This window comes from Mus musculus, chromosome 4, assembly GCF_000001635.26.
Source record: "Mus musculus strain C57BL/6J chromosome 4, GRCm38.p6 C57BL/6J".
Classification (NCBI taxonomy): domain Eukaryota; kingdom Metazoa; phylum Chordata; class Mammalia; order Rodentia; family Muridae; genus Mus; species Mus musculus.
The window spans coordinates 20173456-20189235 of record NC_000070.6 but is presented as its reverse complement, the minus strand read 5'-3'; the positions used below and the strand labels follow the sequence as shown (position 1 = coordinate 20189235).

The window sequence follows — 15780 nt, the reverse complement described above, 5'->3', positions numbered from 1 at the left end:
TGAGAGGTATTCAAACATTAAAAAATGGTCAGCCCAGACTCCTTGTTAAGATTTCTTTTCCTCACCCAAGTGTGCTTGGGTGTCTATATTTTGGGCATTCTCAACCTCATTGTTACCAGTGGCCTCTAGACAACCACAAAAATGCAAGTTCAGTCACCTTCACCTTGGTTGTGAAACTGTGTGTGTGTGTGTGTGTGTGTGTGTGTGTGTGTGTGTGTGTGAATTAGATATTTTCTTCCTTTCTCCCCCTGCCCTACTCCCAATCCACCCTTATCATCCACACAAATTCTCCATAACAAATTGTCCTTTCTCATATCCCAGATAGAAGGTCACGCCCTGAAATTTATTCACCTGTGATTGTTAAATTGACATGTTTCTTTAATGTTTTATCACTTGAAAACTACAAAGTGGCTGTCATTTTATTGTCTAATACAAACAAAGTATTTTAGACTATACAATCAGGGGTAAGGTGGGATTAGGGTGACAGAGAATTTCACTGAGGCAGAGAATGGCAAGGTAGGCACATGTGCAGCCAAGAAAGGCTTTAAATAATGTTTAAATAACATTTCTATTTAGCCACTTAACAGAGACAATTTTTTTCTTGCCAAGCTTTTTGCTATTTCTAATATGTAGTTAAAATCCTTCCAAAATCACTAGTAAGATTTTCACCTTAACAATATTATTAACAATAATATTAACAATATTATTCTTTCTCTCTCTCTCTCTCTCTCTCTCTCTCTCTCTCTCTCTCTCTCTCTCTCTCTCTCTCTCTCTCTCTCTCCCCTCATCCTATTTATATTTCCTGTTCTCCCTTCCATTTTCATACAATATGTACAGTTGATAAATGAGTAGAGAAGGATAAGAAAGATGCTAGGAAAGTCCTTGCCGACAGCTATCCACAATCCATCATAAATGGAAGAAGGTTTGAATGACTTCTTTGTGCACAGTTGGAACATCTCTGGTTTCAATAATAAAAATAAGAGAAAAATATGGCTTATAAATATTCATAAGCCAGATACCTCAGTAGATTCCTGGGGCTACTTTTATTCATTTTAATAAGGATTAAACATATTTAAATAGTTCTATGTTATATACCATGTAATTATTTTCTGAATGGGGGCTCCAAAGAAGTAAAACCCTCTGGAAAGTAGAAGAAAACAATGAACAGAAATGAAAAGCGAAGGCAGAAGCACACTGCTGTAGATTAACATGCTTTCACTGGCTCACACAGGTTAGCATTTTTGAAAGGCATTCACAACATCTCCCTCATGTCTGAGGGCTTCCCCAGCTCTGATTAACTTCACTTCACATTAGCACCTTGGGAGGGAGAAAGCAGACAATTGTTCTAAACTATCATCAAATGAGCTGATGTGAGAAACCATTTCTGGATCTAACGAAGCATGACTGCGGTTTATTCTGATGCTTTCTGGCCACAGTGATTAGTCCTCTAGTGAAATGTTCAAATTGGATGTTAGAAACTACATCTGCCATTGTCCTTCCAAAGACTATAAATAAATAAAACTCAGTCTGTCAGTATAATGCAGGTAATAATAAATCCAAACATAAAGGCTAAGAAAATCTCAAATGTGCAAATTAGTAACAAAACATACTGTCATGTCAAAATACCAGTTGTGTGATTTGATTGTTCACACAGATTATGCACATGATCTTTTGTGCTCGAAAGAAAGAAAGAAGAAAGAAAGAAAGAAAGAAAGAAAGAAAGAAAGAAAGAAAGAAAGAAAGAAAGAAAGAGGGAAAGGAAGAAAGAGGGAAAGGAAGAAAGAGGGAAAGGAAGAAAGAGGGAAAGGAAGATGGAGGAAGGAAGGGAGGAAGGGAAGAAGAGAAGGAGGGAGGGAGGGAGGGAGGGAGGGAGGGAGGGAGGGAGGGAGGGAGGGAGGGAGGGAGGGATGAAGAAGAATGGTGTCAATGATTCCAGAACTCCACTATTAATTTGGAAGGATCAGATATATAGAGAAGAGGCAAGGAGGCTTAGAAATAGCAATGAGTCTTCTTAGGTGATGATAATCAGCCCATGAGTGAGTTTCCTTATCTATAAAATACAGGGACAAGGAAACTTATGCTATAGGCTTTGTTTTATGTTCCAAGTGCCTGTTAGTATAAAAAGTGACTGAATAAGAGGAAACACATTGAGTATTCTGCACACTGCTATACACAAACAGTTTATGGCTCCTTGTTCAAAGAGAACACAGCTTAGACATGATGTAGTCATAAGTTTATATTTCTCCGGAAATGGGAATGTCTACTACAAAGTTTTGTATACATGTTTTTGCTCCACTAATAGATCATTTATCTTTCTTGAACATGTTGAACTCCCTCATCAAGGATGGATCATGACCACAGGAGGAGAAATAGATACCTGTCTCAGAGTTCAAGGAATTGGACTGCATCATCAAGCAGTTATCATTCAGTTTGAACCAACTGTTGACACAAAATATTAAGATTGTATTCTTTTCCAGTTTTAAAGTGAAACAAGAAAGTTTTACTTTTGTAAAATTTTCCAAAAGACATTTCTAAAGTAAAGTTCTAATTGTGAGCAATTATGTTACCATGTTAAGGAAATAACCCATGAAGTAATTAGAGTAAATTTTGGAAGGAGTATGTGTCTGTGCACACAAGTGTATACATGCACATAGACAGGACAGCTAGGAAGGGAAGAGAAGGGCAGTCCACCAGGCTGAGAAGAGATTCACAATCAACAGGCTGAAAGAACAAGAAATTATTGGGTGTATTCAGACAACACAAGAGAAACCCACCCTCCCTTGCTAGGTGAAAAAGGATAAATCACTATAAAACAGAGCATTGGAAGGCAAGTAGGAACACTTGTGTGTGCAGAAAATTCTGGAACAATCTTAACTAATTGCATTTTGATTATCCATAAAGATTTGTGTCATCCAGGACATGCATGATAAAGTTACGAGACCAGTGCAAGTCTTTGACTTTGTTAAGGTTAACTGAATTACATCAGAAACCAACATGCAACAGCATTCAAATCCATTTCCACCCCAGCCACCTACTTATTGGCATCAGCCATGAGAATAAGGTAGACAGTGGTTTTCATCAGGGATGATGCTAGTGTTCTGATTATTTGGACAGTGATCCTGGAGTAAAATTCTCTAGAAGGTGAAGCTGAACTGAATGTCAAACACATATACTAATTTCCACTTGTGTAGGAATATCTACTTAAGCTCATATAAGGCAGGTGGGCCCATTTACACCTTTAATAAAAACAACATACCACTCAAAGAAAAGACATCAGACATTGAAAAGCCAAAGAATGTTTCTCTGCAACACTCGCTGGTTATGGTTTCACTTGCTCCCCTCTTCTGTTCAGTGCTGACAACTCATTCCTTGCTACTGTGGTTGTTTCTCAAAGAGGACAGAAGAGATACAATACAGATACTTGCATGTCTTCCCGGCCTTTCGATCAAAGAATATTGGTTCCTCTCTCCAAAAGCAATACCCAATATCAGTTGTTGAATATGCTTCCAGAAAAATAGTGCTAATACCAGAATCATAGGGTCATTGACTTCATCACAAAATAAAAGGAATTCCAGATAATAGTTAGAGGGTAAGTAAAGATTTATTTCTGCTCCAATAGAAGAACTCTGGAAGCAGACACTCCAGGTTTGGAGTAGTCACATAGGCACCTTTGGTCTTTTTCTCTTGCCATTTCCAGGGTGTGGTTTTCATATATAAAAACACCTCATAAGTGCAATATGATTGCTACAGTAAGAACCAACAAATTAACATTCCATTTAAGAAGGGCCAAAGGAATTTCATAAGTTCATTCTTTTTAATAGCTGAGTAGTACTCCATTGTGTAAATGTACCACATTTTCTGTATCCTTTCCTCTGTTGAGGGGCAAATTCCTAGGCAAATGGATGGACCTGGAGGGCATCATCCTGAGTGAGGTAACCCAATCACAAAAGAACTCATACAATATGTACTCACTGATAAGTGGATATTAGCCCAGAAACTTAGAATACCCAAGATATAAGATACAATTTGCTAAACACATGAAACTCAAGAAGAACAAAGACCAAAGTGTGGACACTTTGCCCCTTCTTAGAATTGGGAACAAAACACCCATGGAAGGAGTTACAAAGACAAAGTTTGGAGCTGATACAAAAAGATGGACCATCTAGAGACTGCCATATCCGGGGATCCATCCCATAATCAGCCTCCAAACGCTGACACCATTGCATACACTAGCAAGATTTTGCTGAAAGGACCCTGATATAGCTGTCTCTTGTGAGACTATGCCAGGGCCTAGCAAACACAGAAGTGGATGATCACAGTCAGCTATTGGATGGATCACAGGGCCCTCAATGGAGGAGCTAGAGAAAGTAACCAAGGAGCTAAAGGGATCTGCAACCCTATAGGTGGAACAACAATATGAACTACCCAGTACCCCCCCCCCCCACGGAACTCGTGTCTCTAGCTGCATATGTATCAGAAGATGGCCTAGTCGGCCATCAGTGGAAAGAGAGGCCCATTGGTTGTGCAAACTTTATCTGCCTCAGTACAGGGGAATGCCAGGACCAAGAAGTGGGAGTGGGTGGGTGGGGGAGTAGGTGGGAGACTTTTTGGATAGCATTGGAAATGTAAATAAAATAAATACCTAATTTAAAAAGAAGAAGAAGAAGAAGAAGAAGAAGAAGAAGAAGAAGAAGAAGAAGAAGAAGAAGAAGAAGAAGAAGAAGAAGAAGAAGAAGCAAAGTTCCAGGACAGCCAGGGCTATACAGAGAAACCCTGTCTCGAAAAACCAAAAAAAAAAAAAAAAAAAAAAAAAAGTTTACTGAACATTCAATACTGTATCTAAATGTTTGAGGTCTGAGTTAGCAGATGAAGCCACTGTAACTTCGTAACGTGGGAATGCCATGGATAAAGAGATAGTTTCTGCCAGGATATTTTTTGATTTAACATTGTCTTTGATTGATGTATCCATTTCTTTGATCGTGTCTTCTATGCCTGAGATTCCCTCTTCCATCTCTTGTATTCTCTTGGTGAAACTTTCTTCGAAGGTTTCTTTTTGAGTTCCTAATTTTTTTATTTCCAATTTTTTCTTGCTTTGAATTTTCTTTATTGATTCTATTTCCACTTTTATGTTTTGAATGCTTTCATCCATTTCCTTCTACTGTTTGTTTGTTTGTGTTTCCATAGATTTCTCTAAGGGATTCGTTCATTTTCTCCTTAGAAACCTCTATGATATTTATAAAGGCCGTTCTAAGATCTTTATCTTGTACCTCAGCTATGTTGCTATTTGCATGAACTACTTACTTTGTAGGGTTTGAGCTGCACTGGAACACATGCTCTCCAGGCTGTTGTTGATTGTGATTTTATTATGCTGGGATCTGGGTAGCTGAGTTTGGGAAAAGTTACTAGTGGGGGTGCAATGGCTGGGAACTGCCTGCTAGGAAATTCTTCTGGGATCCTGATTGGTGTAACCACGGAAGTTTCTCTGTAAAACATGTTTCTAGGTATTAGCTGCTGATGGTTAGATTGGGGATGAGCTAGAAGAAAGTGGGAGGATATCAGAGTGTTCTACCAGGATCTGCTTAATCCTCTGGGGATGTGGGCAGAGAGGGGAGAAATGCCAGGGCATAAAGTCAGCTACAAAACAGGGGATGAGACTATAGAGTATTGGATGTGGAAGGCAGAAGAGGGAAGAAAGGAAGCTAACAATTCTGTACTGATGCTACTTGCTAATCCGTCAGAATTGGCTGCTTGTAGTTCTGGGCTGTGATAACAGGATAAGTAAAGAAGATGGTTAAAGGAAGATATCTGTTTGATCTGCTAAAGATGAAGTTAAGAAGGAGAAGGAGGCCACTGCCTGTGGCCTGCTATAGAATGGGGAGGGGATATTTTGGGACTGAATTTAGAGGAAAGATGGGAGAAGTGAAGATCTGCAGTTAGACTTTCTCTTTTCTAGCTGTGGTGGCTGGTGTTTCCCAATGTGTTTCCAAAGTAGTGAGGACTGGATTAAAGTGAAGGGGATGGAGGGAGGGATGGAGGGATGGAGGGATGGAGGGAGGGATGGAGGGAGGGATGGAGGGAGGGATGAAGGGAGGGAGGGAGGGAGGGAGGGAGGGAGGGAGGGAGGGAGGGAAGGAGGGAGATTGAAAGGGAAGATCTCTATGATCCATAGGAGATGAGGCAAGAGGTAGACAAAGCAGAGCAGGTGGTCTGTTACAGAGATGGGAACTGTATTTAGAGGAGAGGAGAGAGACATAAAGATCTGTAGTTAGCCTACATGATCCCCTGGCTGGTATGTTATATGTTTATTTCTCAGTAAATTACTAAAGCTCATTTTAGCATCTTTAATATTTTTCAGTGGATCAATATTAATGCCTAGAATATCACATTGTATAAGTACACAGAACAAAATTATGGAAATAAATGTTTATAGCCATTACAGAAAGTTGTTTAAAATTCTGTCCTAACATCAAGCCAAAAATCATTTAATAATTTTAAGTGAAATTTGAGTCATCAATTCAAGCAACATTTTCTTTTTTTTTTTTCCTGATGGCATTTTTTTCCATTTTTTATTAGGTATTTAGCTCATTTACATTTCCAATGCTATACAAAAAGTCCCCCATACCCACCCACCCCCACTCCCCTACCCACCCACTCCCCCTTTTTGGCCCTGGCGTTCCCCTGTACTGGGGCATATAAAGTTTGTGTGTCCAATGGGCCTCTCTTTGCAGTGATGGCCGACTAGGCCATCCTTTGATACATATGCAGCTAGAGTCAAGAGCTCTGGGGTACTGCTTAGTTCATATTGTTGTTCCACCTATAGGGTTGCAGATCCCTTTAGCTCCTTGGGTACTTTCTCTAGCTCCTCCATTGGGAGCCCTGTGACCCATCCATTAGCTGACTGTGAGCATCCACTTCTGTGCAAGCAACATTTTCTAAACCAAGCATTCTTACACAGTATAATCCAAAGATAGACTAATTCCTACATGCTGAGGAATAGAGATGGGAAAATATTAAATGTCTTGGTTTTCTGTAATTAAACCAGTGTCTCTTTTAGAGAGGAAATGGTGTGGGTACAGTAAAAACACTATAGGTCATAACACACTAGAGTCTTAAATCTGGCCTGAGGTATTTCAGGCAGTGTCCACAGGTCTTGTATGAGGTAATAGCACACACAGCACAAAGTACCCATGATATATGATCAGATAGGAAAGTCAACAGTGGTGAGCAGGTCCAACGGCACCTCATCTTCCTCACACACTTGATGTTTAATATGTTTTGATAGCTGTGCAATCAGAAAACTGAGTGTTACCAAAATGTCTGTGGAGCCCCACAGTCATTTACACTGCCCAATATTGGATGGTGACCCACAGTTTAAGAAACTAGATTATTCATAATCACATTTAGGCTTTGAATACAGGACATCCCAGGGAAATCCTAACTTGATACATGCTGTTGAATGATGGTAGGAAAACCATCCAAAGAAATGAACTAAGAGATAAATCTCCTAAGAAACAGGTTTGACCCTACTGTGTTCCGGCATAATGACAGCTCTCAGCGCCTTTTTATGCTCACAGTTTGCTCTGTAAGCCAACCAAACCAAGATGATTTGACCTTAGCTTGATTATTGTGCATTGGGCACCCTCCTGACTAGTGCTGAGGACTGAAGTAGTTCCATGTCCTAAGCTACTGTCTGTGATAAGTGTGAGGAGGGCAGCTCAGTGCTGCACACTTGCTGATCTATTTCTGAAAGTACCAAAGCTCAGACATTGTAGTCTTATCCAACTGGGATTCCTTCTTTCTTGCCTCCTCCTATCTACCAAGAGGGACAGAAAGTTCTACAGTTTCAGCTTCTACCACACACACACACACACACACACACACACACACACACACTCCTGCTGTTACCCCCAGCTTTTCTTAGGAAGCCATCTTTGTTTCCAGCTTCTGAGTCTTCTCAAACAAGCCTTGTTTTGGTTTGGTTTGGTTCAAGCAGCAAACCTGTTATTTGGAGCAGTCTGCCATTGAACTGACTACACAGCCCAGGGTGAACGGACTGCATAGCAAGAGTGGCCTGAAACTTATGGCAAATATCCTGCCTAAGTCTTCAGTGCTAGGATTACAGGCATGCACACTCTCATATACCTTGTATGGTTTATCACCATTCTGAAACCCAAAACCTGCTTCACCTTGTTTTCGTGAATTGGTACAAACTTGGTGTTTCAATGAGCCTGAACAGAGTTTTAAAACATGGGTGCCTTATAGGCAACAAAAATAAAAGGAAGCAACAATTACTTTTCCTTAATATCTCTTAATATCAATGGACTCAATTCCCCAATAAAAAGACATAGACTAACAGACTGGCTACACAAACAGGACCCAACATTCTGCTGCTTACAGGAAACCCATTTCAGGGAAAAAGACAGACACTACCTCAGAGTAAAAGGCTGGAAAACAATTTTCCAAGCAAATGGTCTGAAGAAACAAGCTGGAGTAGCTATCCTAATATCTGATAAGATTGACTTCCAACCCAAAGTCATCAAAAAAGACAAGGAGGGGCACTTCATTCTCATCAAAGGTAAAATCCTCCAAGAGGAACTATCAATTCTGAATATCTATGCTCCAAATACAAGGGCAGCCACATTCATTAAAGAAACTTTAGTAAATCTCAAAGCACACATTGCACCTCACACAATCATAGTGGGAGACTTCAACACACCACTTTCACCAATGGACAGATCATGGAAACAGAAACTAAACAGGGACACAGTGAAACTAACAGAAGTTATGAAACAAATGGATCTGACAGATATCTACAGAACATTTTATCCTAAAACAAAAGGATATACCTTCTTCTCAGCACCTCATGGTACCTTCTCCAAAATTGACCACATAATAGGTCACAAAACAGGCCTCAACAGATTAAAAAATATTGAAATTGTCCCATGCATCCTATCAGATCACCATGGACTAAAGCTGACCTTCAATAACAAAATAAATAATAGAAAGCCAACATTCACGTGGAAACTGAACAACACTCTTCTCAATGATACCTTGGTCAAGGAAGGAATAAAGAAAGAAATTAAAGACTTTTTAGAGTTTAATGAAAATGAAGCCACAACATACCCAAACCTATGGGACACAATGAAAGCATTTCTAAGAGGGAAACTCCTAGCTCTGAGTGCCTCCAAGAAGAAACTAGAGAGAGCATACATTAGCAGCTTGACAACACATCTAAAAGCTCTAGAAAAAAAGGAAACAAATTCACCCAAGAGGAGTAGACGGCAGGAAATAATCAAACTCAGGGGTGAAATCAACCAAGTGGAAACAAAAGGTACTATTCAAAGAATCAACCAAACCAGGAGCTGGTTCTTGTAGAAAATCAACAAAATGGATAAACCCTTAGCTAGACTCACTAGAGGGCACAGGGACAACATCCTAATGAACAAAATCAGAAATGAAAAGGGAGACATAACAACAGATCCTGAAGAAATCCAAAACACCAATAGATCCTTCTACAAAAGGCTATACTCAACAAAACTAGAAAACCTGGACGAAATGGACAAATTTCTAGACAGATACCAGGTACCAAAGTCAAATCAGGATCAAGTTAACGATCTAAACAGTCCCATATCCCCTAAAGAAATAGAAGCAGTCATTAATAGTCTCCCAGCCAAAAAAAGCCTAGGACCAGATGGGTTTAGTGCAGAGTTCTACCAGACCTTCAAAGAAGATCTAAATCCAGTTCTGCACAAACTATTCCACAAAATAGAAGTAGAGGGAACTCTACCCAACTCATTCTATGAAGCCACAATTACTCTAATACCTAAACCACAGAAAGATTCAACAAAGATAGAGAACTTCAGACCAATTTCCCTTATGAATATCGATGCAAAAATCCTCAATAAAATTCTTGCTAACCGAATCCAGGAACACATTAAAGCAATCATCCATCCTGACCAAGTAGGTTTTATTCCAGGGATGCAGGGATGGTTTAACATACGAAAATCCATCAATGTAATCCATTATATAAACAAACTCAAAGACAAAAACCACATGATCATCTCGTTAGATGCGGAAAAAGCATTCGACAAGATCCAACACCCATTCATGATAAAAGTCTTGGAAAGATCAGGAATTCAAGGCCCATACCTAAGCATGATAAAAGCAATCTACAGCCAACCAGTAGCCAACATCAAAGTAAATGGTGAGAAGCTTGAAGCAATCCCACTAAAATCAGGGACTAGACAAGGTTGCCCACTTTCTCACTAACTATTCAACACAGTACTTGAATTTCTAGCCAGAGCAATTCGACAACAAAAGGAGATCAAGGGGATACAAATTGGAAAAGAGGAAGTCAAAATATCACTTTTTGCAGATGATATGATAGTATATATAAGTGACCCTAAAAATAGAAGAACTCGGGCCAGGGACCCTGGTGCTGCAGTGGGCCGGAAGTCCAGCTTTAATCTTGAACCAAGGCTGGTTGTCCTTTATTATTCTGTTTTGTTCAATAGTAAACCAACATAAATTTCTCACAGCACCATTCTTCTAAAGCTAGAGAGGAACTAGTTGCTATAGTTAAATCCGCCAGAGGGCATTGTGTTAAAAGCTTGGCCTCAGTTTGGCACTTTAGTAGAGGGAACACTTAAGAGGTGGGGCCTAGTGAAAAGTCGTCAAGTCCAGACAATAAACAGAAATGTCTTGCTGCCTCATGGTGACCACATTCCTCTATGTGTTCTCCCACCACCGCAAAGTGAGGTTCTGTTGCACAGCAGGCCACAAAGCCACAAAGCCAATTGGCCATGGGCTGAAAGTAAAAAAGCAAGACAAACCTTTCCTGCCTGTAAGTTGTTTGTCCCAGATATTTTACTACACTAATAGAAAACTGACAAGCTCTGTTATTGCTTGGACCCTTCATTCCTTAAGTCCTTTCTAACCACAGTATAAGCTTCTGAGGCCAGACTGCAATACAAAAGTTTGGAGCTAGACAAAGGTGAGCCTGCCCGGGTGCATGCAGTCTAATTAGGGCATGGGGTCAATACTATATAAATTTTGATGGGTAAAATAGCTATTAGATTTGATAAAATGTTGGCTGTTAACCTTTAGGAGAGCAATCTCAGCAGAAAAGTCCAGCCAGAAGCCAAGCTGCAGTGAATCAGAGGACAGACAGGAAGAAGAAACGGAGGGCCCACTTCAGACCTTCATGAGTAGCAGGGAGAGAATCAGGTGGCACTTTTCTAAGATAATGGATAAGTGATCCATTTCGAAAGAAAAGGAAAATCATCTGTGCAAAGGAGACATTGGAAGAAGGAAAATGGCTTTGGGTGTCCAAAGTAAGGGCAATGTCAGACTAGAGCCATCTTTAAACAGAGACTCCCCTCCTCCAGCACAACAATGAGTGAAGAAATGAATATGAAAACAAAATCCAACTCAGAGTGCCTACAGGACTACTACTCATACTACTAATTACTCACAGATGTACAACATAAGAGGCAAAGAGAATACTGAATTTGGGTAGGAGTTCTAATGGAGTCAAAAGGCTTATGGAAACAATCTATTCATATTTCTCTCCATTTGAAGAAGTGGGAGACCATAAATGGATAAGGTAAAGTGATTCAATAAGATGGTCTTAAAGGAATCTGCTATGCATTGGGATTTGACCCTGTCACATAATCCTTCAAGACCATGAACTGAGCAGAAGGCAGGATTTGCTAATCCATGGACAGAATGCCCACACCATGGCAGGCATTCAGGACAAAGATGAGTTTGAGACTGGAGATGATAATCAAGAGGGCAGCTGAGAAGTAAATTCGTAATTCATTTTCACTTGCAGCTCTGCTTTCCTTGTAACCCAGGAACAGGTTCAAAGAAAGCACATGCAGAAATGACTTAAGGCTGATGTCTTTGTGGTGGTCAGTTAGCAGGAAGGAAAAAACATCCGAGGCTGCAGAAAAAGTAGCATAAGCCATCAGGCACCTCCATGGTGGGGTGTCTCCAGTATATCAACTACTTCTCAGATCTGCCTTGTGAAAATGGACATACTGTGCACTATGTTTGAGACAGAAACCTTTGGAAAAGAAAAATATGTGTTGCTCTGATCCCACCACTTGCTAGCTTTGGGAACAAAGCAAGCTGCTGTGCTGATCTCTGCTTTTCTCATAAAAAGAAAGAGCTGAGAATATTCACTTCACAAAAATGCTGTAATGTTTGTTATTGATTTTTTTGTCAATTTGACACAAGCTAGAGTCATCTGGGAAGAGGGAACCTCAATTAATAAAATTCCCCATTAGATTGTCTTCTGGCCCAATCTATGAGGTATTTCTTAGTTGACACCATAATTGATGGCTCAGACCACTATGAGTGTGTGTCACCCAGACAACTTATTGTGTAGTGCATGAGAAGGAAGCCAGTAAGGCGCATTCTTTCAGCTTTTGTATCAGTTCCTGCCGTGACCTCCCTCAATAACAGACTATAATGTGAAAGTAGACAATAAAATATATCCTTTCTTCTCCATGTTGCTCTTGGTCATCGTGTTTGCCACAGGAATAGAAAGAAAACTAATACAGCAAAGGCATCAAGAAGCAGATAAATTGCTAGACGGTACCTAAAAAACAAGCAGGTCAACATTAAAAAAGACTTATTTCATAATGTAATACAAACATGCACCATAAAAAATAAAGAGATGTTACCTGCCCAGATATATTATATTGTTATCAGAAACACTCTTGTTATCAGAAATAGTATACACACTCTTCAGGGCTTCTCTACAGTTCTAATAACAAGGGAGACAATTGTTCAGCTCAGCTCCCTCCATGAAGGAAAGATGAGAGCCAGCTCACCAGTAGAAACTATGTACTTTCAGAGTTGATTTAACACTATGGGGACCTGGATGGCATTTTCAAAAGCCATGTCATTAAAGCTCATTGAACACTATTCTTCGCCACTGAGTTAAAACAGTGCCAAAGTTTCTTCCCCCACAGTTTCTACCTTTTGAGCCCTAGCAGGAAGCCAGGCTCTGATTATTATTGAGCCAATCCCAACACCCTCTGCCCTTCACAAAACTTGTCTTAGCTGCTGGACACTTACCATCTGACAGAGAAGGTGAACTGAAGCCAGAAGGCAGCAGGCAGCCCCACTGCTGGCTCTTGTGTTTATAAGAGCTGAAATAAAAACAGAGCTAATTGTCACTCACAACCACATGCCCATGGGAGTATTTTAAGCAAAAATCAGAAATAGTCTAGATCACATCACTGGTTCCTGGAGCAAAATAATGTAAATTCCAAAAATTACAGTTGAAAATGGTATGAAAACACTTTCTATCCTATCTGATGGGAAGTTGAGAAATGGAATCATGAGTTTAGGATCAACATGGGATACAAAACAAGATCCTGTCTCAAAAAAAAAATCATCAATCCCCTGGAGTCTAGCCTTTTGTGACAGTCTTCTCTTTGAGGGGAGTTTGGCTGCAACAGGAGTGTAGCCTGTCCAGTCTAGCAGGTGCTCTCCTTCCAGAACTGGCTTTTAGAAATTCCAGCTGGCTTTTAGAGCAAATGAAGATTGCCTTTCTGTCTCTTGATAGAAGCACATATCCCAATTTCCCAAAAGATACATTCCCAAAGTTATGAGAAAACCACCCTGCCTCCATTCCATCTTTACCAAGCACATTATTTAAGGATTATAAACAACAAAGAAATTGAACTCGAGGTCAAGATTGGCACATTGAGCAAGTTATGAGTTGACTTTGCCTCATTTTTGGACATGGTTATTATATAAATCTTGTGCCAAAGATAGATTTAATATACGCAACTTTAATAATACTAATTTTGTTGGACAAAGACAGACACTAATATAGAAAGGTAAATATGGCCACATAATTCTGTTCTCTTAATTTCAACAATGAGAATATAAGTATCATCAGAAAAAAAGAAAATTCTGCATTCCTATAGATGGTTGGATGGTAACAAAACTTAAGATATTAACAGTAGCCCTTCCGCTCGACTCGAGACTCGAGCCCCGGGCTACCTTGCCAGCAGAGTCTTGCCCAACACCCGCAAGGGTCCACACGGGACTCCCCACGGGACCCTAAGACCTCTGGTGAGTGGATCACAGTGCCTGCCCCAATCCAATCGCGCGGAACTTGAGACTGAGGTACATAGGGAAGCAGGCTACCCGGGCCTGATCTGGGGCACAAGTCCCTTCCGCTCGACTCGAGACTCGAGCCCCGGGCTACCTTGCCAGCAGAGTATTGCCCAACACCCGCAAGGGTCCACACGGGACTCCCCACGGGACCCTAAGACCTCTGGTGAGTGGACCACAGTGCCTGCCCCAATCCAATCGCGCGGAACTCGAGACTGCGGTACATAGGGAAGCAGGCTACCCGGGCCTGATCTGGGGCACAAGTCCCTTCCGCTCGACTCGAGACTCGAGCCCCGGGCTACCTTGACAGCAGAGTCTTGCCCAACACCCGCAAGGGCCCACACGGGACTCCCCACGGGACCCTAAGACCTCTGGTGAGTGGAACACAGCGCCTGCCCCAATCCAATCGCGTGGAACTTGAGACTGCGGTACATAGGGAAGCAGGCTACCCGGGCTTGATCTGGGGCACAAACCCCTTCCACTCCACTCGAGCCCCGGCTACCTTGCCAGCTGAGTCGCCTGACACCCGCAAGGGCCCACACAGGTTTCCACACGTGATCCTAAGACCTCTAGTGAGTGGAACACAACTTCTGCCAGGAGTCTGGTTCGAACACCAGATATCTGGGTACCTGCCTTGCAAGAAGAGAGCTTGCCTGCAGAGAATACTCTGCCCACTGAAACTAAGGAGAGTGCTACCCTCCAGGTCTGCTCATAGAGGCTAACAGAGTCACCTGAAGAACAAGCTCTTAACAGTGACAACTAAAACAGCTAGCTTCAGAGATTACCAGATGGCGAAAGGCAAATGTAAGAATCCTACTAACAGAAATCAAGACCACTCACCATCATCAGAACGCAGCACTCCCACCCCACCTAGTCCTGGGCACCCCAACACAACCGAAAATCTAGACCCAGATTTAAAAACATTTCTCATGATGATGATAGAGGACATCAAGAAGGACTTTCATAAGTCACTTAAAGATTTACAGGAGAGCACTGCTAAAGAGTTACAGGCTCTTAAAGAAAAGCAGGAAAACACAGCCAAACAGGTGATGGAAATGAACAAAACCATACTAGAACTAAAAGGGGAAGTAGACACAATAAAGAAAACCCAAAGCGAGGCAACGCTGGAGATAGAAACCCTAGGAAAGAGATCTGGAACCATAGATGCGAGCATCAGCAACAGAATACAAGAAATGGAAGAGAGAATCTCAGGTGCAGAAGATTCCATAGAGAACATCGACACAACAGTCAAAGAAAATACAAAATGCAAAAGGATCCTAACTCAAAACATCCAGGTAATCCAGGACACAATGAGAAGACCAAACCTACGGATAATAGGAATTGATGAGAATGAAGATTTTCAACTTAAAGGGCCAGCTAATATCTTCAACAAAATAATAGAAGAAAACTTCCCAAACATAAAAAAGGAGATGCCCATGATCATACAAGAAGCATACAGAACTCCAAATAGACTGGACCAGAAAAGAAATTCCTCCCGACACATAATAATCAGAACAACAAATGCACTAAATAAAGATAGAATATTAAAAGCAGTAAGGGAGAAAGGTCAAGTAACATATAAAGGAAGGCCTATCAGAATTACACCAGACTTTTCACCAGAGACTATGAAAGCCAGAAGAGCCT

The 15780-nt window shown here is 40.9% G+C and overlaps 1 protein-coding gene across 4 annotated transcripts in view; it reads left to right on the top strand.

Moving 5' to 3' along the window:
• Nkain3 (Na+/K+ transporting ATPase interacting 3) overlaps positions 1–15780 on the top strand; it is a 669681-nt gene that overhangs the window by 591474 nt on the left and 62427 nt on the right. Inside the window, exon 5 of one of the 4 annotated variants that reach the window (XM_011250047.2) lies at positions 2303–3860. The exons of the other annotated variants lie outside the window; for them this stretch is intronic. Within the exon in view, the coding sequence (XP_011248349.1) occupies positions 2303–2320 (18 nt within the window). The 3' untranslated portion in view covers positions 2321–3860. Of the gene's footprint in view, positions 1–2302; positions 3861–15780 lie in introns of those variants that run through there. 4 annotated transcript variants of the gene reach the window in all.